The sequence below is a fragment of the Taudactylus pleione genome, unplaced genomic scaffold (genome assembly GCF_031769625.1).
Source record: "Taudactylus pleione unplaced genomic scaffold, aTauple2 ptg000309l, whole genome shotgun sequence".
Classification (NCBI taxonomy): Eukaryota; Metazoa; Chordata; class Amphibia; order Anura; family Myobatrachidae; genus Taudactylus; species Taudactylus pleione.
Window position 1 is genome coordinate 8,286,702 of NW_028284710.1, and position 27,604 is coordinate 8,314,305.

Genomic DNA, 27,604 nt, shown 5'->3' on the forward strand with positions numbered 1-27,604 from the left:
GTTTAGTAGAGTTCTTTAAAATAACTGAACTGCAGTTGCTCTGTCATTATGTAATGCTTAGTGTGCATCTTCTGGTCAATGTAAGCTACTGTACGGCTGCTTTATTGAGGCTCGGTACAGTAATATGCATCTACTGTAGGGTTACATTTAGGGACAGGGACTTTGCAGCACAGTAATAGAGATGAGTCTACATACATCTATCCTCCATACGCTACAAGTTGTGCACTACACATAGTGCTGGAGTGCTGTGTGACTCGGTAGCGCCGAGCTTCTTTCATGCATCTTTTTATCCTATGCATCTTATTAGCACAAACGGCTTCTGCCTATGTTCTGTGAGCTAGTATGGCTGTATCTGCAAGCAAATAACTATGTTAACGTGTTACAGTCGCTATTCGTGTAACGTAACGTTTCGCGTGCAGATACACCTGCACTGGCTCACAGAACATAGGCATCCTGCATATCATTTTATTCTGCAGAAGCTACTTGTGCTATTAATTCGCTCCGCTGTATGATTCAGACGCATTTGAAGGTAAAAAGTTGCATAAAAGACGCTCGTGATTCCAAGTCGTGCCATGGCATGGAGCACATAGATGGCCTGTTTAATGTGCAAGGAGGCTGGATGTATGAGGACCCATCTGTATATGTATTCATATAAATAACAGGATTCACACACACCACCAAGTGATTTATTTTTAATCTAGTAGTGAAGATTTATAAACTAAAGAAAAAAGAAAAAAACTCCCCTTTCATGATTCGAACCCCGGACCCCCAAGGTGCAATGTACAGACCTTAACCACTAGGCCACACACTCTAGCCATGTTGAGAGCTGCATCTGTCGTGTATGTGATGTGAAGTGTGCAAATTAAAGCCGACAATATCTACAATGTCAATAGCGGGCTCAGCATGCAGCAGCATTGAATAGAAGCGAATGATGGTGGGGGTGGTGGTGGTGAGCCATACAATGAGCTCAATGGAGATGAATAGTAATTGTGTGATGGTGGGGGGAGGTGGTGAAGGAACTTGGGTGGCCATACACAGAGAGGAAGGGAGAAGGGAAGTGCAAAGTACTGTATTTTAAAAGTATTGAACCTGACGTGATCTCTCTGTATGAAAAACTTGCCCCCTGTTATGTGTACAATACTGTGATGTTCTGGGTTGTTTGTGGACCCGGGGTGGTAGCAGGAGCGATCACAGAAGCAGATTTGAAAATAAAACTAGGATTTTTAATAAGTGCTTGAGTAAACATATAATGGCAGTAAATAATAGTCCAGGAATATATAAATGTGCACAAGAGTTCTGTGGTGGGAGTAAAACGGTTAATGTCCAAGTAGAAACAATTAGAGCTGTCCAGGTGTGCAGGTAGTGAAACTGAAAATAAACAAGCCAGGTATACAGGTAGTGAACTGAAGTGCAGGATGTCAGCAGGCTCAGGCACTCAGGTATGGGCAAGGGTGATGGAGGAAGCAGGGTAGTCCAGTGGGAGCTAGGAGCTGACAGGCAGACTGGCAGACAACGAATTCACAGGAACAGGAAAGCACAGAGAACTCCCTCTCAGCTAGGCTGAGATACACGTTGCACTGGCAAAGAAGGAAGGCACTGACCCTTCCTAAATACCCCATGCCGTGCTGTTACTGGCCGGAGGGAACATGTGACTCACCAGGATTGGCCAGCCGCATCACATGGCCAGAAGGCAAGATGGCGGCGCCCATGCCGAAGGGAATGGAGACGCCGCCAGGCCGTACCAGCGCAGAGTGACAACAGGCCCGCACAACAAAGCGCGCAGCCAAAGCCCCCCGCCAGACACCAGCTCCGCCACCAGACAGCCCGCGCCACAATGACCTCACAGGTAACACTCGCCTAGCGCCATGCTGAAATACCCTGGCCGTGACAGTACCCCCCCCTTTTGGGGTGGCCTCAGGACACTCACCAGGCTTCTCCGGATGGGCAGAATGGAATCTCCTGATGAGCGTGGGAGCGTGGGCATCACGAGCATCGGTCCAGCAACGTTCCTCTGAACCGTAACCTTTCCAGTCCAGCAAATACTGTAGTTGACCTCTGCGTAGACGAGAGTCCAAGATCTGGGCGACCTCAAACTCAACTCTTCTCTCCGTCTGGACTCGAGGAGAAGCAGGTAGAGCACTATGGAATTTATTCAGGACCAGGGGCTTCAATAAGGAAATATGGAAGGAATTAGGGATTTTTAGGTATGGGGGTAACTGTAGACGATAGGCCACTGGATTAATGACTTCTGTTATGGAGAAGGAACCGATGAAGCGTGGTGCAAATTTCATAGAAGGAACCCTCAGACGAAGATTCCGGGTGGATAACCAGACCTGGCTTCCAACTTGCATGCGTGGAACTATTCTACGCTTCTTATCGGCCTGGGTCTTATAGCGAGAGGATGCCTTCAACAAATCAGACCGTACTTGAGTCCAGATGGCAGCAAAATTCCGCACCGTGTCCTCCACGGCCGGAACATCGAATACAGGCAGGCTTCGGAATTCGGGAACACGAGGATGAAGGCCATATACAACCTGAAATGGCGTTTGGTTAGTTGACGAGTGGTAGGAAGCATTATGTGCAAACTCAGCCCACGGCAGCAAGGCAGCCCAATTGTCCTGGGAAGATGACATAAAAATTCTTAAGAAAGTCTCTAGATCTTGATTAACTCTCTCGGTGGAGCCGTTGCTTTGCGGATGGTAGGCCGTGGAAAAGTTTAACTTCACTTGAAGAACAGAACACAAAGCCCTCCAGAATTTTGCAGTAAACTGCACACCACGGTCAGAGACAATTTCAGCAGGAAGGCCATGTAGACGAAATATGTGTTGGACAAACAACTGTGCCAGGTCAGGGGCAGAAGGTAACTTCTTCAACGGTATATAGTGGACCATCTTAGAAAATCGGTCTATTACAACCCAGATAGTGTTGAAACCTTGAGAGACTGGCAGGTCTGTGACGAAATCCATGGAGAGATGCGTCCATGGACGTGATGGAATAGGTAATGGAAGCAATTCTCCAGCTGGAGCTTGTCATGATGATTTATGCTGGGCACAGGAGGAGCAGGAAGAGATAAACTCCATTATATCTGCCTTCATAGAAGGCCACCAATAGTGTCTTTTCAGTAACTCCAAGGTCTTCCGAGTGCCTGAGTGCCCTGTGAAGCGCAAGTGAGAAGCCACTTCCTTAATTCCGGGGCCACAAATGATTTTCCCGTAGGAGGCTGAAGTTGTAATGCGGCGAAAACTCTTGATTCCAAGACAGGGGTATTGCTTTGATTTTCAGATTGATCATCACAGAGGAGAGACCTCGATAGGGCATCAGCCTTCTGATTAAGTGCTCCAGACTGGAAGGTCAGGGTGAACTGAAACCTGGCAAAGAATATTGCCCAGCGGGCCAAACGAGGACTCACACATTGGAGGTTTTTGAGAAATAGGAGATTTCTATGGTCCGTAAATACAGTAAATGGAAACTTGGCGCCTTCTAGCAAATATCTCCATTCCTTCAACGCCAACTTTACAGCTAGTAGTTCTTGCTCACCTATGGCGTAGTTCCTTTCGGCAGGTGAGAATTTTTTAGAAAAGAACCTACACGGATGGACTCGGTTGTCCTCATAACGTTGAGACAAGACTGCTCCCACAGCTTCAGATGATGCGTCTACTTCCAACAAAAAAGGCCTGTCCAGATCTGGTTGTCGAAGAACTGGTGCTGAGATAAAGGCCTGTTTTAGAAGATGAAAGGCAGACTCTGCCTCAGGTGACCATTGGGCAGGATTAGCACCTTTGCGGGTCAAGGCTGTAATGGGAGCCAGCAGTGTAGAAAATCCCTTAATGAAGCGTCTATAATAATTGGTGAATCCCAACAATCTCTGGATGGCCTTCAGTGTCTGAGGTCGGGTCCAATCCAGAATTGCTTGTACCTTCTTGGGGTCCATTTCTAAACTGGAGCCAGATATTACATAGCCGAGAAAAGGTACACTGGGCACTCCAAAGACGCATTTCTCCAGTTTGCAGTAAAGGTGGTTTTCTCTCAAATGGGTCAGAACTTCTTTAACATGTTCTTGATGTTTAGCCACAGAGGGTGAAAAAATCAGTATGTCATCCAGATAGATAACAACCGAAACATATAACAGATCCCGGAAAATCTCATTAACGAAACTTTGAAAGACAGCAGGGGCGTTACACAATCCAAAAGGCATTACTAAATACTCGAAATGTCCATCTCTGGTATTAAAAGCGGTCTTCCATTCATCGCCAGCTCGGATACGAATGAGGTTGTAAGCCCCTCTTAGATCTAATATAGAAAAAATGACAGAGCCCTTGACCCTATCAAACAACTCAGTAATCAGGGGAAGAGGGTATCGATTCTTTACAGTAATGTCATTAAGGCCTCGATAATCGATACATGGTCTTAGACCACCGTCCTTCTTGCCAACGAAGAAAAACCCAGCTCCAGCAGGTGAAGTAGAGGGGCGAATGAACCCCTTTGCCAGGTTGTCCCGGATGTACTCGGTCATGGCTTGAGTCTCAGGCAAGGACAGCGGATAGGTACGACCACGAGGTGGTATCTTATCAGGTATCAATTCAATTGGACAATCCCATTCCCTATGAGGGGGTAAGATATTTGCTTGTTGTTCAGAGAAAACATCGGCAAACATCTGATATTCCTTGGGAATGGCAGAAGAAACTAATGGAACTGTCTTTCTCACAGGTCGAATTTTTGGAAGACAGGATTTCTGACAGTCCATACCCCATGACAGAATCTGCATAGAACTCCAATCAATCCTGGGATTATGTTGACGTAACCAGGGTAGACCAAGAACAATTTCTTGAGAGGCCTCTGATATCACCAGGAATTTTAAGGACTCAGAATGAAGTGCCCCAATTCGGACCAATACTGGTTGAGTCTGTCTATAGAGGTCAGAGAGATGGCATGGTTGAGAGACAAACAAGGAATGTGAAATTTATCTATGAAACTAGACGTTATGAAATTTCCGGCTGCTCCCAAGTCGAGTAGAGCAGTAGCAAAGACAGGTTTGGGTTTAAGATCCAAGGCTAGGGTAATCGTGAAATCTTTAATTTTTGGAGACGGGTTCATAACTCCTAACTTGATGTCTCCAGGGTCAGTTAGGATTTGGCATTTCCCGGTTAACGGGGGCAGGAGATCAGCAGGTGACCGGACTCTCCGCAGTACAGACAGAGGTTCTTTTGCGTTCTTCTCTGACGTTCTTCTTTGGAGAGGTGTGTATGATTCACCTGCATAGGCTCCTCTTCAGTAGGAGAAGGAATGGGATGGGTAGAAATGGAGGGGGTAAATGACCTTTGCTGGTCAGTTCTGTTTTTTTCAGCCTGACGTTCCCTGAAGCGTAGGTCAACTTTGATACACAACGAAATCATGTCGTTCAGATTAGTAGGAAGCTCTCGAGTGACTAGATCATCCTTTAGTCGGTCTGACAACCCATGCCAGAAGGTCGAGGTGAGGGCTTCCTCATTCCATTTGAGTTCTGATGCTAAAATTTTAAATTGCACGGCATATTGACTGACAGGACGGACCCCTTGTCTCAGTGTCATGATGTTTGATGATGCTGATACAGTACGCCCAGGTTCATCGAAAATCCTCCTGAAGGATGACACAAAGCCTGCATAATTATCCAGCAGCGGATCTGAGCGCTCCCAGAGTGGGGAAGCCCATTCCAAGGCCTGGCTCCTAGCTCCAGTGGGAGCTAGGAGCTGACAGGCAGACTGGCAGACAGCGAATTCACAGGAACAGGAAAGCACAGAGAACTCCCTCTCAGCTAGGCTGAGATACACGTTGCACTGGCAAAGAAGGAAGGCACTGACCCTTCCTAAATACCCCATGCCGTGCTGTTACTGGCCGGAGGGAACATGTGACTCACCAGGATTGGCCAGCCGCATCACATGGCCAGAAGGCAAGATGGCGGCGCCCATGCCGAAGGGAATGGAGACGCCGCCAGGCCTTACCAGCGCAGAGTGACAACAGGCCCGCACAACAACGCATGCAGCCAAAGCCCCCCGCCAGACACCAGCTCCGCCACCAGACAGCCCGCGCCACAATGACCTCACAGGTAACACTCGCCTAGCGCCATGCTGAAATACCCTGGCCGTGACAAATACAATGTCTATTGTATAGCAGAAATGCCAAGTGGTGGGATGTTGAGAGAAATGTTTTGAGTCTAAGGTCACAGGAGTGCTGTGTGACTCGGTAGTGACGAGCGTCTTTTATGCGTCTTTTTACCCTAAAACATGTCGTCTTAACACAAGCAGCTGCTGATTAACATTATATGCAGCATGCCTATGTTCTGTGAGCCAGTACAGGTGTATCTGCAAGCAAATCACTATGTTAAAGTGTTACAGTCGCTATTAGTGTAACGTAACGTTTCGTGTGCAGATACACCCGCACTGGCTCACAGAACATAGGCATGCTGCATAATTTTAATCAGCAGAAGCTGCTTGTGCTATCAATTGGCATTGCTGTGTGATTCAGACACATTTGAAGGGAAAAAGTTGCATAAAAGACGCTCGTGCTACCGAGTCATGCCTCATTAGTACAGTACATGTAAACACATTCATCATATCTCAGGGAAAGTTGTTCATGCCTGTGACCCCTGTCTGAGCACATGAGACAAATATATATATACATATATATATATATATATATATATATATATATATATATATATATGTTTTTTTTTTTTTTTAACAGTACAGGACTCACACACATTTTGTACTGTTATTATTTAATACTTTATTACACATTCTTCTACAGCCCTGATTCCATGACCAAAATGCTATACTATAGTGTACTGAATCACAGATTCTGTCAGTCAATCATCAGGCGGTGATACAGAAAAGGCTTTGGTACTACGACGCATGTGCTGTGTGGTTTAGGAAAAGTGACACCTGGTGGAAAAAAACTTGTATTACACGATATTACTTTTTTCCAGTGCTACTCTACGTTCCATTAAGAAACATTCTGTGTGGCGCGACTCAAGGCTACTGATGCATGGTGTGCTACATGGCTATATGGAGCAACAAACTAGCTGGGCACATCTGTAGGTGTGAAAATTCATTTTTTTATCAAGAGAACACATAACAGAGAAGATCATATGAATTCCCTGTTATAGTGTGACTGGCCCATCCTTTCCATCATGTCCAGTTTGTTGCTGGTATACATTTTATCCTGTATTGCGCTAGTGCTGGTTTTTGATTTTTAGGAAACAATTTTTTCTTTCTTTTTTACTTTCTTTCTTCATTTAATAGTATCCCATTCATTTCAACATCCCATTCATTTTGACGGGGATTATACATGCCTGAACCCCTTTGAGAAATCTCTGTGCTATTTAATTGAATTCCCCCCCATCCAGTACAGATGGTGGCATATTACAAGTGAACTACATATTAAACGCTTAAGCAGTATGTTAGAATAATAATAATAATAATAATAATAATAATAATAATAATAATAACAACACAAACATAGTGGGCAACTGACCAAGAAAAATAATTGAAAAAAAATAATTTATTTTCTAAGATTATGGGTTTTTTACTTTCCAGAAATGAGATGGTGTTAACAGAGCAGGTTTTTCCCCTAACACTTAATCTGAACTGCAATGGTGGTGGCAGGCCTTCATAGTGTGCAGTTGTATTGGTTTCAATGCCCTTCTTTAAAAAAGAAAACAATGAGGGGGGTTAGATATATAATTCTAGTATTACAATGAAGTTAAGGCACCTTTGTCCTTGAATTCGCACTTTCCCTTACTCTTTTTACCACCCTCAGTGTTGCTAACAGGTTTATATGATTATAATTGATTTCATACAATGAAAAATATTGTGCACAAATGAGTTTAAAGAAGTTTTAAGTTCACCCTTTACTGTAAAAATGTAAATAAGATAAATGTGAAAAGTCCTCTTTTTTTTTTTAGTAAAGTTAAGTAAAAGAGAGGAATAAAATGGTTTGGGAAAATGCATTATCACACCAAAAAACATATCATTAAATTGGCACCAAAGTCTCCAGATTATCCTAAAACATTTAATTAAAATCCAGGTGATGTTACAACATAGAAAAAGTGATAGGGTGCCCACCTCTTTGTAGCTGAATCGTGGCCGGCACCTCTCCTAGGAGTCCACCAACACCCTAAATCCGAAGGTAAGAATATGAAAGTAAAAGATAGCGCCAATAGGCCTATCCCAGACCCAAAAGCAAAAATCAACTCTATATAATATAAATATTTATATAAATATATTAAATATTTAATAATATAAATTTATTATTACACTGTAAATAGCAGGTATAAATACTGGTCTAAATAGACAATCAATGAGCAATTATTAAGCGCATATTCATATTCTGCATGTAGAAAATTATACTAATATAATAAAAACAGATAGAATAAAAAGTGAGAAGTAATGATCTCAAATTCACAATCCACGATCCTCATCCAAAATAATATTAGAGGAGCATCAGCTGTATGCTCCAATATTGCACGGATTAAGCCGTTCTTTAGTATCAATCAATCCTTAGATAAAGGTAAAAGTTAGAAAGTGGCATGTACATATAACAATATATCGGTGTATCACTTCAGCAGATGTAATGTATCCAACCTTGACCAGCCTTAATAAATCCTTGGTGGGACTCCGATTACGTTTGTAATAATAAATGAGCTGCTACTTCACAAAAAGTCCAGACCAGTGCAGGTATATATTTGTAAGTGGCTGACCAAGGTAAGCTCATGCCTCTGTACATTTAAGAGTGAGGTGAGAGAAGGGGGACCGGACTTACATGTCGCTGGCGCAGCCCACTTTTGATGACCAGGGAGCACATGCAGATAAGACTGCTCACCTGGTATCTGTCCTTGGCTGTGTAGAGCCAGGTTCCTCTGCTGCGACTGCATATGTGAGAATCACTGCACACAAGGAAGCGGCTGTCCTAGTGAATCCGGCGGGCGGTGAATGCCGAATCCTGACCGTAGATGAATTCCAGACTGATTAGAGCACTCGTCCAAGCAGGTAAACTCCAGGGAGCTGGCAGCAGCAACAAAAGTTCAGTGTCCTGTATATATATGAATCCAGAAGTGGGGAATTACAACGTTGTTCCACACAAACTCCCACAAGGATAATATGGGTCAGGTAGGTAGGCTTGCTCCAGGGACACCCTTAACACGTTTCTTTCTCACTGAGAATTTCTTCAGAAGTTCTCAACTTCATATCTACAGTACTTCACCCCCTGATATCACCCTAACTTCGCCTCAACCTTGCATATTTTCTGCAACCCTATGGAGGTGAGAGTTGATAATACAGTGACTCAAGATGAAATCAAAGTGAAGACATGGTAGAATCTGGGTGAAGTCGAGGCTAAGAAAAGGTAAATTTCAGGTCAAATCAAGGTGATGTAATATTACCTTCAATTGGATTTCGTCCATAATGTTTTGAAAAAAGCATCTTCAGATATTGTGATATTGTGGTTTTTTTTTGGTTTTGTTTTTAGAAAAAGTGCAAACATTTAAAATATATTTCTGTACACAAATGCACATTATTTCACTTTATCCGTTGAAGTGTACTGAAATAATTGTCTGAAAATATATCAAAACACCTACTTTTCTTATGTTTAGATTGATGCATGCAATAAAGAGGCGGAGAAGTTAAACTCGCTTATAAATTCTGACAGTCCAACTTTGGCATCTCAAGTACCATTGTCAGCTCTCATCACATCCGAGGTTATGATATCATCAACAATAAATTCAAACTGTAACAAAATAATTTCTAATATCTCTTATCTATATGTATGTCTGCTAATTACTTTATGTGTATTGTTAAATATGTAATATTATCTTATTTAAAAAAAAATGTATTGCTCTACATTCTAAAAGTATTAATTGAGTTAATTGAGGCACTGCTCTCTCTCACTCTCTGTAAATATATATAGAGCCTCTCACAACTCACCATGTGGATTGAATAAAATTATGTTTTCTTTGTTGCCAAATATTTGAAAAACAAAAGTAATTTTTATATGAAATATTATATAGATTCAAGTGCAATAGTTAATTCTTATTTCTATGCATTCAAGACATATTTATTTTTTCATATAAAGTTCTAAAAATGACCTCTAATTTGGGTATATTATTTTTATTTGCTTTGATGTAGAACATTTAAACTTAAGTGGTTATTTATATAAACTGGTCATATTTTCAATACAAAGCTCTGTCTTAACTGTGAAACATTTAACATTAATGCAGTATTAAATTATATATATTGTCGGTATATTATTCTTTTCCTCTTCAGTTAAAATGTATTTAGAAAATCACTTTGAATTAGAAAAAGGGAAATTATTCTGAAGATACAGTATTTGACTCTTCCCTTTTAGTCTGTAGTAAGTTTGCATATAATTCTTTGTTACTTCTCTTTAAATAACTTCTGGAAGGCTACAAAGCTATTCTTCATAAACACAGATATGGTGAATGACAATTCTTAGATTTATTGGAATGCGAATTGTGTAAGAGGAGAACAACTGAAGACCATGATACAAAGAGTATGGGGTATATTTACTAAGCCTTGGATAGAGATAAAGTGGGTGGAGATAAAGTACCAACCAATCATCTCCTAACTGCCATTTTTCAAACACAGCCTATAACATGGCAGTTAGGAGCTGATTAGTTGGTACTTTATATCCGTTCACTTTAGCTCCATCCAAGGCTTAGTAAATAGACCCCTGTGTCATAAATAATCATGTTTCAGGTTGAACACTTTCTATGAACTTTATTTGCAAATATTTAAACTTTGTATATTGTGTTACTCTTTTTCTATTCACTTAGTTGGTCCTTTTTATGCATAGGAATTCTGGGAAGTTGGTCAGTACAGTAGCTGCACCAACACAGAGAAGGGAGGGTTTTCTTTGATACTGTTGTTAGTGTGGTTTCATAGCAGATTAAAAATATTTATTTATTTTAAAAGCTCACCAATTAAAAATACAATTTTTCATATGTAACATATTAGAACCATTTTATATTTTAAAATTACAGCAATGGAACCTCAAGTAAGTCCGGTACTTACTTCAAGAACATATTTGGAATAGAAATAAATGTACTCTCTCAAATTTCTTTGGTTGTCAGAGCAGAGATGTTTACTCAGAAAACTTTTTCATCGACCACCAGCTATGGTAATGTAAGCATTATTAGGTCTACCAACAAGGTACGTATCACTAAATTAGATTTCTGCATCTAGAAAATAGGCATTTTCAAGAGAATTTCATACATTTTGCTTCCCCACAAAACTTGCTGTGAGACAGCTGCACATTATATGCACACTCCAATGTCTCCAAAAGACAAATCTGGCAACAGCAATAGGTCACTTCCTCTTATGGCAGCATACTGCTCGTATGGCATGTTGGCTTATCAAGTTAATACTTTCCTGGTGTAAACTGCACAGGATCTCATGGAAATTATAAACATAAGTTCCTAACCTCATACCTTACAGCATGTAGATATGCAAAATGTGGACAGAATTAGCCCAATATCTGTCCAGAAAAAAACAGTTTTTGGGTGAATCTAGGCACTTTTCAAGGTCTGACCTGCCAAATTTGGGACGATTGTGAGGTATAAAGCATTCCTCCCTTGACTGAAGTTTTCAGTAATTCATTTTTTTCTCCTGTGTTCTAAAAAAATTATGTTTGCAGAAGGCAAGGGATAATTTGTGTTTTATACTGGAGTATTTTATTCTTTCTAGGTTCATGAACAATATGAGCTGTTTCACCTCTGGCACATTGGTCTGCTCCTGTTTGTTTATATTTGACTATTTGTATAAACCTGGTGTTAAAAATAAAACTGCCTCAAGGTTATTTCAATCAGTCAAGGTCAGCAACAATGGGAGATATATCAGCATGAGCATTTTAAGAAATGAGGTCGTCTGCGTGCTGGTTTTATAGCACAGGGTCAGAGTCTTTGCTACCTTCTACGCATATGCCATATTTCAATAGATTTCTTAAAAAAATATAGCTGCTGGACAGATATACAGTATATGTATGTGTGTATTTGTGGTGTGTGCTGGTGTTATACTTTCCTACCCTCACGGAATGGCCAGGAGGCTCCCAAAAACCAGGCGCTGCTCCCGGCTGCCCAGAAAGGCATACAAGTGGGCGATGATGCGATTCATGCTGAATCACGACATCGTAGCCATGCCCTCCCCGGTTTACAAACCCGTTAATATTGGCATTATATAGTGATCATGCCGGAATGCCCCATGCCATCACGCCTCCTCACTCCCCCCCTGGCAACCATCTCCCGGAGAGGACAGCCAGAATGTTGGCAAGTATGGCTTGTGTGTGTGATTGGTCAACTTTTTACATGTCTGCTCTGTACCTGCTACCTCACTCATGCCTCTGTCTCTATCAGTCGATCTCTCTTTCTCTTCAACCTACTGTACTGCAGCTTCCTGTGTTTAGAATACAAGAATATTACTCATTGTTCACAGTACTTTTCTAAAAACTTCTGCCTGTCAGTTAATTACACAGTCTATTTATGTGTTGTATAGTAAATTTTCATATTCATATTACTAAATTGGAATCCTTACATAACAGTTCCATAACAAGCAACCATATTCACATAAAACTGCGTTGTCATTTAATCATTTACCATGTAACTCCATCTACTGTAAGTTTAATTTTGCACTTCTATACTCCTATACTAGTGGTTAAATTGCAGAATTTGCCATTGTTTTAGTGTGCTCAGTTCAATCGATTGATTATTTCCAACAATATGTTTGTATACTAGTTCCTGGCCAACCAATGGAAGAGATGAAACTATTAGCAAACTTGTCCAGCAAATATGTCTTCTAACAAACTAGTCAATGCAAGCCTTAAACCAGAGGTTTCCAAACACGGTCCTCAAGGCTCCCCCACAGTTCAGGTTTTAGAGATATCCATGGTGAGCACAGATGACTTAATCAGTACGTCAGTCAATTTGATTTAAGCTCCTGTGTTCAATCATGGATATCCCTAAAACCTAAACTGTTGGGAAGCCTTGAGGACCGCGTTTGGGAACCTCTGTCTTAGACAAAGAATGTGATGATGGTGATGAAAATCACCATTACTCAAAACACTTTTATTTAAACACTTTTTTTTTTTTAAAAACCCATTGATGGATATTACCTAGGGACTGCAGGACTGTAGCCTCCCCAATAAAATCTGCCAACCCCAGTGAGTCTTCCCTGGCAGTGGCGGTGGCTTCCTATTAGAAGTACTCCCAACTAATCACAACCCGACAGGCAATCCCAGGGTGTTTTCTCCCCCCTGGAACTGCCCATCCAGGCCGCGATTAACAGAGAGAGCGTTTCCAATAGGGAGTCACACCTCTGCTTTTCCATGAGCCCTAGCCAGCATCCAGGGGCTGCAGCTGATGCAATACCTAGAACTGGCATTTGTGCACATGCAGCGGTCGCGGGCACAATACACATGACAGAACGAAGGTAACAGGACTGTAGCACGGACAGCCCCCCTCACATTAAAAGGAAGGAGTGGCCGCTGTTTATTTCCCATGTTGACCTAAACACATGTGGACCTTTTGTGTGCCGACCTTTTGTACCAATCGACCTATTGTCCCTGTTAACCTATTGACTGTCAACTTATTGCTAGTAGACCTTTTTACTGTTGACCTTTCATCCGGAACCCATCAGGGTCCCAGTGCCAGCTGTCTCATGTCTAAAGAGTCACTGTCGATCTAGTGACTGTAGACATCCAGACTGCATCCCAGTAATGGTCATGCAAAATGAAAATGGTTGGGACACAGGCTGAAAAGATTAAGATATAATGCAGTATACGCAACTCTAAACACAAAACTGTATTGGTCCCTGTGATACAAAAAGTTGAGCTTATATTTTTAGGAGCAAATCACAAATAATAAATGCATAGCAACATCGCAACAGTATAACATCTCCTGGACCTACCCATACTCTATGGTATAATTCATCATCTAGCAGTTACTATTAAAGAATGACTTCCTGTTCCAGAAGAGTAAAGCACTAAACGATGTGTGTACCCAGCGATTCGACGGATGACCGCACAGGCAACGGGCCAACACATCGGGAGGCCGGTACACATTACATACTCCGTAAAATTAATGTGGAGGTCCATGCATATGCAGATGGAAAGCTGTGTCGCCTATTAAATTTAGATGATACTTTAATCATTAGTATTGGCTTCCCTTCCCTGTACATATGATTCAGAATCATACAGAGCTTTACATGCATGTCCACAAATATGACGGACATACTCAAAGATGCATAAATTTGCATCTGCACATGCGCTGTATACTAACACTCCCCATTTGTGTCCGTGCAAATCTGTTCAACTTAGAATCAGCCCCTATGTGTCACACAACTCCTCTATTGTATTGTGTAGCAAGTGTTAATGCTTGTGGATGCAAAGCTAAGCTAGTGCTTATCAATACCGTTGTCCATTAGCTTATATAGAGGTCTATTTATTCAAACAGCGGCAATAGCTGACATTTTCACCACTACTTATTATTATAGTGCTGTTTGTTGGCTATGTTGACTGAACAGGTAAGCATAGACTTACCTTTACATTGGATGCAATGCGAGTTTGAAATTGAATCGCCTTGCACGACCGAACTCACTACCAATTGGATTGATACCTTAGAGGGAAAGTTATTAAACCTTCTAAAGAGTGGATAAGTGGAAAAAATGTCCATAGTAGCCAATCTGCTTCTACCTATCATTTTATACAACTGACAAATGCTAATGTAGCTAGAAGCTGATTTGCTGCTTTGGGCAACCTCGCCACTTATCCACGTTTCCATTCTTTAGAAGACATGACATACAAGGAGCAATCTCTGATTTGTTATTGGATAGTCACACTTGTATAGTAATAATGTGTACCTAAAATATTTATTCTAGCATTACATGGTACATCAAATCCTGGTAATTTCCATTTTAACATGAAATACAAATTGTAATCAGGAGTGCCGAGGGGAGGGAGGCTGGTACTAGTCACCTGTTTGTTGGAGGGTCCCAGTGGAGCACTGGGTCTGCCCCAAATCACAAAACACTTATCTGTGAGCAGCAACAGCAGCCTCTCTCTGGGCTGGGGCGGGTCCAGGGAGGCAACAGTCTCTCTCTGCCTGCTGTGCAGAGGGGGAGCGATCGTACTGATCACCACCCCCCCTTGTGTCTGTTCTTAACCTCTCCACTTTTTGACCACCAGTACCCAGGTCATTCCCGCTCTCTACAACCCTGGCTATAAGAGAACATTTGTAAAAGTCCAATATCAATAGTACCAATTGCACGTGAACATGTACAGAGTACAGCAGATATGTTTATTTATAAGTATGTGCACCCTCCTAAAAGGCAGAAGGTAAATGTACAGGTCCTGCAAATCAGGAAAGACTCTGGAGTGCAGAGAACACCTTTACTTAGTTTCACATCAGTAACTGAACTAACAACAGGAAATTCCCTCCCAGGATGCATAGCCCCAGAGAAAGTCTCATCCTGCAGGGTCCTAGCAGGATACATATCTACATCCCTTCCTTCAGGAAGATAGTGAAAAAAAGGTAACGCAATACAAGAAGAGTAATGAAGAGTAGAAGATGGGTAGGGGTAGTTATGTGACATAGTCATGAAATTGGGTACTAGGCTTGCACACACATCTTGACTTGTGGTATACAGATGCAGCATGGGTGCCTGGTCATTGTGAGTGATAGGTGAAAAGTGAAAGTTCCATTGAGTCAGATGGTGATTCACCATCGACTGAGGAAGACATTGGTCTGACAACCTGGAGCTTAGTGTGATGTGAGGAGGGTGGCGACGATGGTTACGCTCATACACAGCTCCATCTGCCTGAACAACATATCTGTTGGGCCGGTTGGCTTCCTTTACATCAGTAGCAAGCTTGTCATAGCCTTGAGTGGTCTGTATTCAAACTGCTTGTCCTGGAACCAACTAAGGGAGAGCATGTGCTGTATGGTCATAATTCCTTTATTAGACAAGCACTTGGCAGCCAGCGCTGCCTGCACTTGTATCTGTAATTGAGGTTGTAATTGCTGTTTAGTAATTTGGGTGTGGGTTCTGGTGTGACATGATGATAACCGTTGTGCAGGGGATGGTATTCCAACCTGTGGTATGTTACGTAGGTTTAAGAGCACAAAACAGACATCAGTATGGTCTCATGCACAGCTCTTTCTGCAAGTCCATTGGATTGTGGCTATAGTGGACTGCTGGTGATGTGTGTGAAATCCCAAGTACTAGCAAACATCCAGCAAACTGCTCGTGAACTGTGTGGCATTGTCTGTGATAAATTTCTGAGGTATTCTATGTGTGGTGAAGTGTCCTTTGAGCTTGGTAGTGACAGTGGTGCTGGTAAGAGTGGGTAAATGATCGATCTCAAATCATCCTGAGTAAGAGTCTACGAGAACCAAGTACTCCATAGCCCTCCATAAAAATATATCAGCAGCAGTAACAGACCACGGAAGATCTGGGATGTCATGTGGATACAGAGCCTCTTTAGGTTGGTGTATATAAAGAGCTGCGCACGGGCCACAAAGCCTCTCACGATAATGAAACATGATGGACCAATAGAGCAGTTCCCTGGCCATGCGCTTGGTGGCCTCCAGACCATGGTGTCCTTGGTACTTTTGCTTGGTATAGTACTTTTGCAATGTGTAATGTATAACAAATCTCTGACCTCGCAAATTGATCCTGTCTGAAAGAGATAATTCAACTTGCATGGCAAAGAATAAGCGTAAGTCTTTGGGGAGCTCCCTGGAGGACTGGGGCCAGCCTTGCAGGACAACCAGAGAGATACATTGAAATAAATTATCTGCCAACGACTCTCTTCAAAGCTCCTCCATATGGGCAGAGGACAAGAATTGCACAGATATCACATCATAGTCAACATCAACTTGTAGAGGAGTGGAATGAGGGGGGAATGCTCTGGAGAGGGCATCAGCCATGAACATTCTTTGCTACGCTTAGAAATTACATCTAGGTGATACCTCTGTAATTTGAGCATCATCCTTTGAATAGGGGCTGATGCATTGTGCAGGGTTTTTCTCATGATGGTGATGAGCGGTTGGTGGGCAGTTATGACGGTGACTGGCCGTCCGTAGATGAAATCATGGAATTGTGGCAAGCAAACACCAATGCCAGCAGCTCTTTTTTGATCTGCGCATAACATGTCTCTGTGTCCGTCAGGGCCCTGAAATGAAAGGTAATTGGTCTATTCTTCTGGAGGCAAACCGCACAAAGCCCGTGCTGTGATGCATCAGCTGAGATCACTACCGGTGTAGGTGTACATTGAAGTATTGCAGAACAGGAGGGCTGGTGAGTATGCACTTAAGTCTTGACACTGTGACTTGTTGTGGTTCCAACCACACCACTCTGTATCTTGGTGCAGACAATGCTGCAGGGGTGCAGTGATGTCACTATATTTGGGGATGAATTTTAAAAGGCAGTTGGTCATCCCTAAGAAGCATTGGAGGCGAAGTTTGTCCATGGGCAGGGGGCATGTGCTAGATGGCCATTTTGTCAGGGTTGGGTTTAACGCCTTGGTCTGTGAGGTGTTGACCCATGTATGGAACTTCAGCCACTCTGAATTTGCACTTATCTGGGTTGAGCTTTAAGTTGATAGCCCGTATTCTTTCCAATACCTGGCAGAGACACTCATCATGCTTTTGTATATTACAGCCCCAAACGAGGATGTCGTCGATTATAATCTCACAGGGTAACTAGCAAAAAGTTGTTCCATACACTGTTGAATCACCTCACTGCCAGTAGTCAGGCCATATGGCATGCGTAAGAAGACATATCTCCCAGCTGGTGTCATAAAAGCAGTGAGGAGTGACGATTCTTTGTCTAATGGGATTTGCCAAAACCCACATTTGGCATCTAATGTGCTGAAGACCTTGGCTTCCGGCATGTCAGCAATGACTTGTTCTACTGTTCTCAATGGGTGACGGAGTCTTAGCAGCGCTTTATTGAGGTGTACAGAGTCTATGCAAATCCTGACAGTCCCATCTTTTTTTTTTACAGCAGCCACCATTGCAGATACCCAGTGGGGTGCTTCTACATAGGGGTAATGACACCAAGCTCCAACTCAGCTAGAACTTTATCCTTCATAGCGATTGGAACCCTCCGAGGTGCACACACTATAGGTGTGACAGATTCATCCAAGAGCATGTGGTAGATGACAGGTAGTTTGCCGGTGGTGTCGCAAGTGAATAGATCCTTAAAGTCATGGAACTCTGGGGTGTCTTGTTGTATCATGTGTACTTCAGGCCCCAAATGTATCCACCAAAGGCGCACGCTGTCAGGGACTCCGAGCAAAGGTCTAACATCACTATCTACTATGTGGAATAGCAATGGTCCACACGTGTTTTCGATGGTGGCGGTGCCCATGGTCTTAATAATTTGACCCCCATATGCCACTAAGTTTACAGTGTCTCTGTGGTCTATTGTTGCCTGCGGGCTGGTTTTGTGCAGCAGGGTCCTGGACATTACGTTGCATTTGGCACCGATGTCGATTATTATAATCTTCAATGTGTTGCCACTCTTTTTATCACATAGGTTAGTGAAAATCTCTCCTTGGTTTGCAATTAGATCTATGCTTTCACAATATATGGTCTCAGCGGTGTGTGCTGTTGACTCCATGCCCACGTGATTGACTTTATGTATCTGTCTTTCTCCCTGTGTCGCATGTGGCTCACTGTGTGTCAGGGTATGTCTGGATATATTGCATTTGTGTGCGTTGTACATTGCATATTTCAAAATTGATGGCACTCAGGGGCTAAACAACCAGCAATAACAGGCAGACACAGTCTAGTGCAGCTAGACTATGGGCCTGATTCAGACCCGCCCGCAAGTGGGTCGATGGTGGGGCATTGTGAAAGCGCGGCATGCGCAATTGGCGTACGCAAGCCCCGGAGCTCCGGGGCTCGCTACAAACGGGGCAGCTGTCGATGTTGATCGACAGCTAGCCCCGTTTTGTAGGTGGGGTGGGGGGGTGGCTGGACAAATGGAGGCGTTCATGAAGGAACGCCTGCCGTTTGTGGGCGGCCCTACTGACATGTCAGTAGTGAGCTTCCGGCTCTATTAGAGCTGGAAGCTCACTTGGGCTTGCGGCAGACAAGACCCTACCACAAGCTTAGCGAGCGGCCAGGAGGCCGGGTTTTTTAAAACAAAAGCGGCCACCCTGATTTTCGCTTTTTGCGAGCGGCTCTGAATCAGGTCCTATGTCTGCCTGTTATTGCTGTTTGTTGTTTGTTTAGTCCCTGAGTGCCATCAATTTTGCCTGTCTTTATCTCTATACATGTGATTTTATATATATATATATATATATATATACATATATATACGCATATGTATATATATAGATACGCAATATATGTGCGTGCGTGCGTGCGCGTGTGTGTGCAATGAGCACGTGCTATTTTAATGTAATTAAATGACAATCATTATATGTATTTAGAAACAACTTGTAAAATTGTACAAATTCTGTATTTTAATTGGTTTGTTGATTGTAAATATTTTATACCAGTTTGCTGACTGCTTAAATAAAGGCTTCTGTATCTGTGTTGTTGTGGGGTCTATTTTTCATGCTTAATGGGCCCATTACACTTGTGGAAACGCTAGCTTTCTCATGTTTTAAGTAACGGGCCCAATCATTATTAAAGGCCCCATGTCTAGTATTCAGCAAACTCAGAAAAAGGTTTCAGAGTTTCCCTGCATTAACCAATGCCATCTGCAGAAGGCATTCATTCCCTGAACCCCACTCCTTCCATAAGAGTACCCAGCGGCTGTGCACATGAGTAAACTCAGGTCCCGCATGCGCAGTCGGTTGGCAACACAATGGTAAGTAACTGCTACTTCAGTAGCTTTGTCGGGGATCGTGGGGACAGCTGCTTTTTGGAGTAATACTGAATCCGGCCCCCAATGATGAATTTGCTTCTGTGTCTCAGTTTATGTTTTTGTGCAAATCTTATACATCTTATGAATACTTATTATTTTCTGTTTTTCTTTACACCAGGTCTGACTATATTGCAATATTCTGTTACAGTACAATATGTAAACATTGTAAAAACATTTTACAAAATAATCAAATTATGAATTTGTATATTTTATTTTGAAGTTAAACTGTATCTCAATAAAAGTGATTTGTTTCTGTGCTGATTGAAATGTGTTTTGCTTTTTTTTTATACCCAAAGACTAAGTCAGGGATGGGGAACTTCAGGCTCGGGGGCCGTATGAGGCCCCCGGAATCATTTGGTGTGGCCCTCTTTTTTTGGCTAGCCTTATCTGGCTAGCAGGGTGTCTAGAATGGCACACTGCAGCCAGAATCTATGCAGCAGTGCCACCTGGAGTGTCCTTAGGACGCTTCAGACAGTCACACCGCTGCCCTTACAGCTCCCTGGATGCTCCGGGCATTGCTGTAATCATTGGTGATTGTGGCCCCGCCTCTGTGTGACATCAAACGGAGGGGGCGTAGGCCACATCGGACCTGCGAATAATTTGATATATATATCAAAATGGACCTCGGCAGAAAAAAGGTTCCCCACCCCTGGTCTAAGTGGACCACTGTTGTCAATACAGACACTTTTGTTATATTTGAAGAGAAAGTAATGCACTAGTGTTACAGTAGAAATACTGCAATATACAAGTGTGTATGCTTACACCTAATGGTAGTATAGAGATGCAGCTTAAATCATAGAGTTGCGGCTTAACGTATTAGACATATGTGATATATAATATTTGTATACAATATAACAATGTAATTCAGTGTTACATACACAAGAAAGAAATAGTATCTTTACAGTTATTAACTATTTCATTGCTAAGGATGAGTCCCTATAGAGTGCTGCCGAGACTATGGGCGAGCTCAGGTTTTCTGGTGGTCATGACTGCTGGAAAGAGTATGGGCAATCTTTGTTTTATGCTCTTAGCACTATTGCATCAGCTCCATGTACCCGACACTACTATCCAACCAGCCTACCACTCTAGGAACCAACTAAAGGAGCTGCAACCTGTGTGCCGCTTGCAGATATACCCATAGAGTACCTCCTTTCAGGGGTCCTTGGTGAAAACCACATGTACGTTAGACTCCAGTGGAGTAACTAGGGTATTTGGAGCCCAGGGCAAGTTAAAAACCAGAGCCCCTCTCGCCAAGTAGGTTTGCGCGCCAAAACGGTGGGTGTGGTCACATTCTACAAGGAGCTTGGTCACTGGAAAATGGAGGCATGGCAACATGACACACCACCATTTCTCAGCATTCCTTTCCATTCCATATGCACCTTAATTCCCCAAGTAGTAGTGCCCCTCTTGCAATGCCCACTGTAGTAGTGCCCCTTATACAGTGCCCCAGTAATGCATCCTTATGCAGTGCCCCCAGTAATGCACCCTTATACAGTGCCCCCAGTAATGCACCCTTATATAGAGCCCCTTATACAGTGCCCCCAGTAGTACCACTTATACAGTGCCCCAGTAATGCCCCTTATACAGTGCCACTAGTAGTGGTTTCCCCTATGCAGTGCCCCTTATTCAGTGCCCCAGTAGTAGTCACCCATATGCAGTGGCCCCAGTAGTGATCCCCCCTATGCAGTGCTCCCAGTAGTGCACCTTATACAGTTCCCTTAGTAGTGGTCCCCCTTATGCAGTGCTCCCAGTAGTGGTCCCCTTATACAGTGCTCCCAGTAGTACCCCTTATAGAGTGCCCCCAGTAGTGCTCCCCCTATACAGTGCTCCAGTAGTAGCCCACCTATGCAGTTCCCCCAGTAGTGGTCCACCTTATGCAGTATAACTTATATCGTGCCCCCAGTAGTAGTCCCCCCTATGCAGTGCCCCTAGTTGTGCCCCCCTATGCAGTGCCCCTTATGTAGTGTCCCCACTCCAGTACTAGTCCCCCCTATGCAGTGCCTCCAGTAGTGGTCCACCCTATGCAGTGCCCCTTATATAATGCCCCCAGTAGTGGTCCCCCCTATGCAGTGCCCCCAGTAGTGGTCCCCCTATGCAGTGTCCCTTATGTAGTGCCACCAGTAATAGCCCCCCCTATGCATTGCCTCAGTAGTGGTCCCCCCTATGCAATGCCCCTTATATAATGCCCCCAGTAGTAGTCCCCCCTATTCAGTTCCCCCAGTAGTGCCCCTTATATAGTGCCCCTAGTAGTAGCCCCAACTATGCAGTGCCCCTTTACATAGTGCCCCTCCATGTGCAGTGCCCCCTCCTCCCCCCAGCAGGGCCAGACAAAGACACACACAAAACAAACACATAAAAACACCTTATTCCTGGCTCCTGCACCCGCCACCGGTCCTCCGTCCTCCTGGACCAGCCTGCTCTGCACTATGGGAGAGAGGCCGTGGCATCATGACATCTCTCCCATCACCCACTGTGGGAGCAGGAAGATGGAGCTTATTAGTGAGCTCCAGCCGAGCTCCGGCAGTAAGCCCAGCCTGGCTCCGGCAGTGGACGCAGCAGAAAATTAGAGTCTGTCTGGCTCTCATTGGCGGCCAAACAAACACAGTGCCACTGAGTAGTACGAGTGTACTATCTGGGTGTACTACCCGGCGGCGGTGTTTGTTACTGTGTAGTGTGGACCACGGCCGGCAGTACCCATGGCGCGAGCCCTGCTTGACCCCCCCCCCCCTAGTTATGCTACTGTTAGACTATGCACCCTTTTTATTGGTTATATCAATCTTAGCTGGTAAAATGAATCATCATATATGCATTTAAATTGTGACATAGAGCTTTTATTAAATAGTGTTCTGTGTGATCAGCATATAATAACCCCCAAAAAATCAGTATTCAGGAATGGGAAGAATATTCCCCAGCCTGGTTTTAAAAACTCAGGGAAATCCACAGAGATCCATCACCAAGATCCCTGATACTGTGTAATGTATTACATTTGAGGTGGAGAGGCGAACAAGGAAATTTATGATACCATCAAGCACACTGTAAGAACACCCATCCTTCAGATATCACGATATAAACTTTCTAGGAGCTTCTTATTCGCTGGGACTATCCAAGACATTCCTCCATAAGAGACAGCAGGATTTTTGGTCAGATATATTCCCGGTCAGGGATAAAGCAACGCACACTATCTTACCAGTTATCCAACATTCCTAAGAACGCCCTACCTACAGATTGAAAGTTGGGACTTTATGTTTATTTACAGCAGGACATTGTGCACTTTAAACATCTACTAATTACGTTTCAATTGCATATTGTTCTCAAATACACCAATTAAAATATTATTATTGCCCCTGAGCGCACCACTATTATTCCATTAACTAGTGCCAGATTAAGGTCCATATGGGCCTGGAGTTTAAATTTATGAAGGGCCTATGGTGTGCCGCTGTAGGGGAGTATGACAAGACCTGTGGTGATGTGACCTAGTGATGTGGGGTCATGTCTAGTGTGTGGTTGTGGTTTACACAGGGTGTGTGGCTATCTCCATGGAGGGAATAGGAGGCACCTACCTTCAACCAATTTATAGTGGAGCTATAACAAGAAAGTTTGGATTTTTTTTTGTGAAGGGGTGAAAACTATATAGTTAACTTTTCCTGTCTGTAACAAGGTAACAACCTGGTATACTTGAGGTTGTTACCTTGTTATAGATGCAGTCAAAATATTGGTGATGTGGTGGTCCATAAAAAACGCTCTTCCCGGAAGGTGGTGGAAAATACTAATTTTCTGACTATCACGCGGGAAAGGGGGTGTGAGGACTCAGATGCACTAGGTGTGGCTATTTGGAGAAGGGGACACTTTTGTATTTTCCCATTCTAGCTAGAAATTCAAAATCAATTACACAGCTGCAGTAGCAGTTAAGTGATCTATTTTATTAGATGCCCTTAGTGGAGGGGGGGGGGGGAGAGAGAGAGAGAGAGAGAAAGATATCCACAATATATCTATACATTGTATTAAAATAAAGTCCCGGGTAGGCGTGTGTCTGTTTGTTCGGGATAATCTTGAGAACCACTGGACGGATTATGATGCAGTTTTCACTATTCTATAGAGCATTTGTAGGGTAAGGTTTATGTTTATGAAATATTACTGGATGACAGAAGGGAGCCGAGCAGTGACGAAAGTGTGCGGTAAGGCACTCCTTGTTTGCGCTTCAGTGTCAGGGGCAGATTGGGCAACTGGGACAGTGGAAAATTTCACGCTGGGCCGGTCCCACCTTCCTCTCTGCCTATCCGCCTGACGCAGCCAAGCCGGTCAACGCCGATTCCTATGACTGCAGGACCAGCTGCCGCGTTACCAGTAAGGTCCTGGCTCCTGTGTTCCCTCCCTCGGCCACCGCTGCCTGTCCACCTCCTCTCTGTGTGATTGGTCGGCCCGTCTCCGTGGGCTGCTGGAGGCAGGGGCGTAGCGTATGTGTGCTGTGCACTTTAGTGGAGCTACTAGTGCCCCGGCCCGGGTGCAGAGTTTGACAGGGGGAACTGTCTTGGCTGAAGTAGTACTGCTTTTATCAGACCACCGGAGAATGTAGTAGAAGGAACAGATATGCATGCAAACCTCCCATCTTCCCTCCTCGATTCAGAATACACACACTGATCACATTCCTTAGGCTGAAAAAGATCACCTTCTCTTCCTTCTCCTAGGCCGACAATTGATTGAGCACACTGGCTGGCTCTGTGTGCTAATCTCACTCTCCCACAGGCAGGTCAGTTGCAGGCTGCAGCTCAGCGGTTGAGCTTTTGCTGCTAAAGGAAGGTTTGTCTCCTGTTTCATGAAGCTTCTTGCGCCTGATACTGGTCCAAAATGTGCATTCCAGTGTGTCTCCACCACTAGTGAGTGTCATAAGTCAGTGTGTGTCTAGATAACTATAATGATGATAATAATAATAATAATAATAATAATAATAATAATAATAATAAAGTGTATTATTATTAATACACTGGATCATGTTGGATCATGTGCCATCAGTAATTCTCCTTAACTTATTGTATACTGCAGATGATCTGCATTACATTAATAGCTGCCTAATGTACTGACAGTGTGCCCTATCAATATACAATAAGTTTCTGAACTTGTACAGTAGCTGATAACGGCCTGTGTCACATTTTCTGTATTGTATTTCTTTTTTTTTTTTTTTCATTTATTTTATGCAATTTTCTCTGTAGGTTGTGTACTATTTAACATATTTTACAAGGTAATTCCACACTCTGCTGCAGGGGCGTATCTATAATGGGTGCAGGGAGTGCGGTGCACACAGGACACTGAGTCCAAGGGGGCGCACACCGCAAACCCTGCACCCATATTATTAATATTTCTGTTTGTAGTCCCGTGTCGGCTGTGGCAGTGATGCACAAAACCCAGGGAAAATGGCTCCTGTGACCATTTTACAGGTGTTTTGCGCATATGCAGTAATGAAATCACTGGGATAATGGCTGCCACGCAATTTTCCCGGTGACCTGCGCATGTGCAGTAGACTCTAGGCACAGACTAGTGCCCACAGTCTACTGCTACGCTTAGTTTGCTGCCAAACGCTGGGGAGAGAGGAGGGGGTCCCGGGCGGGGTAGGCACGCAGGCCCCCTCCTCACTTAATTCGCCCCTGCTCAGCTGTCTCAATATAAAATTAAATTGTCTCATATTACTCCCCATACTGTTTAAAATTAATAGAGTTGTGGCACCGCATGTAGATCAAACATTTTAAGTATAATTTTGGTTTAATATAAAATATATGTACACGTATAGATGCAAAAGGTACCATGCTAGCTTGTTTGTATGTGTTTTTAAATAAAACTAGTATGTTCTACCAGTCATTTGCTGGGTCGCTATTTGCTATCGCTCTCCTCCTATTTAAATCCTTGCCTTATCCAATATCTCTATATCTGGCCTTGTCCCCTTTCTCTCCCCAGTCTCTCTGTCCCCCCACCCCCTCTCTCTCTGTCTCTCCCCCTTTCTCTGTTTCACTCTTCCCTGATTCTTCCCGTGGCTCTTTCTCCCTTTTCCTCTATTTTTGCTCCTTCATTCCCCTGAGACGTATTACCTCACAGCCCTATATCACAGACATAAAGCCACTTTCCCATCTCCATAACCGCTCCTCTTCCATGGCCTCACATACTTTGGCCTCTTGTTCTTGGTTGCCACTCCCTGGTCATGGCTTTTGGGTTGCCATCCCAGCAGGGCACCACCAGCCAGGTCCTGTTGAGACTCACTGTTGCCTTAATGCAGCTATACAGGGAGCTCAGGAGTTCCATCCTTCTCCAACCCATGCTTCTGCTGTTGGAGTTTAGACAGGATTTATGCTCGGGGTCCTCCAGAGTGTGCAGGGCTTGTAGTGGCATCCAACTTTTCTTCTGTGTGAGAATGAGTAGCTCGCTGTGCAAAGAGCGGGCGCAAGGAGGAGGAACATCTACCCCCCACTGTACATGTCAGGGTAAAATATTTTAACTGATTATATAATAGATAAATTATGTACATTGAGTGTTGTGTGGGGGGAGGGGTGGCATAACATGCACATGCTCCGGGTGCCATAGCTCCACGCTATGCCTCTGGCTGGAGGTGAGCTGAACCACGCTGGGAGGAGAGAGGTGTGCGCTGCTGTAGCTATGTAATTGGGAGCCAACTGTCAGTACTGTACCCGGAGGGAGGAATGGTGGCTGGGAGCTGTGGAGATGACTTTGTCCAGATGAGTTCTTCCACTACCATCCTTCCTGTTTCTTCTCACCATTACTACCACCCTGCCCTTTGCTTCAAACTACTTCTCCCATCCTGACCCCAGCTTCCCACTACTACTTCCATCCTGCCCCCTGCTTCTATCTACTTCTCCCATCCTGACCTCAGCTTCCCACTACTACTCCCATCCTGACCCCAGCTTCCTGCTACTACTCCCATCCTGCCCCCTGCTTCTATCTACTTCTCCCATCCTGACCTCAGCTTCCCACTACTACTCCCATCCTGACCCCAGCTTTCCGCTACTACTCCCATCCTGCCCCCTGCTTCTATCTACTTCTCCCATCCTGACCTCAGCTTCCCACTACTACTCCCATCCTGCCCCCTGCTTCCCACTACTACTCCCATCCTGACCCCAGCTTCCCGCTACTACTCCCATCCTGCCCTCAGCTTCTATCTACTTCTCCCATCCTGACCTCAGCTACCCACTACTACTCCCATCCTGCTTCTAACTACTACTCCCATCCTGCCCCCTGCTTCCCCCCCACTACTCCCATCCTGCCCCCTGCTTCTATCTACTTCTCCCATCCTGACCTCAGCTACCCACTACTACTCCCATCCTGCTTCTAACTACTTCTCCCATCTTGACCCCTGCTTCTCACTACTACTCCCATGCTGCCCCCTGCTTCCCACTACTACTCCCATCCTGACCCCAGCTTCCCGCTACTACTCCCATCCTGCCCCCTGCTTCTATCTAGTTCTCCCATCCTGACCTCAGCTACCCACTACTACTCCCATCCTGCTTCTAACTACTACTCCCATCCTGCCCCCTGCTTCCAACCACTACTCCCATCCTGTCTCCTGCTTCTAACTACTTCTCCCATCCTGACCCCAGCTTCTCACTACTCCCATGCTGCCCCCAGCTTCTCACTACTACTCCCATACTGCCCCCTGCTTGTCACTACTACTCCCATGCTGC

General features: G+C 44.0%; 1 protein-coding gene across 3 annotated transcripts in view; it reads left to right on the plus strand.

Moving 5' to 3' along the window:
• The window catches only part of RECK (reversion inducing cysteine rich protein with kazal motifs), a 255,837-nt gene extending 245,359 nt beyond the window's left edge, over positions 1–10,478 (plus strand). For all 3 annotated transcript variants that reach the window (XM_088442336.1, XM_088442338.1, XM_088442337.1), the window contains one exon: positions 9,626–10,478. In XM_088442336.1, the coding sequence (XP_088298462.1) occupies positions 9,626–9,838 (213 nt within the window). In that variant the 3' untranslated portion in view covers positions 9,839–10,478. The remainder of the gene's footprint in view (positions 1–9,625) is intronic.
• The last annotated feature ends 17,126 nt before the right edge of the window (positions 10,479–27,604 follow it).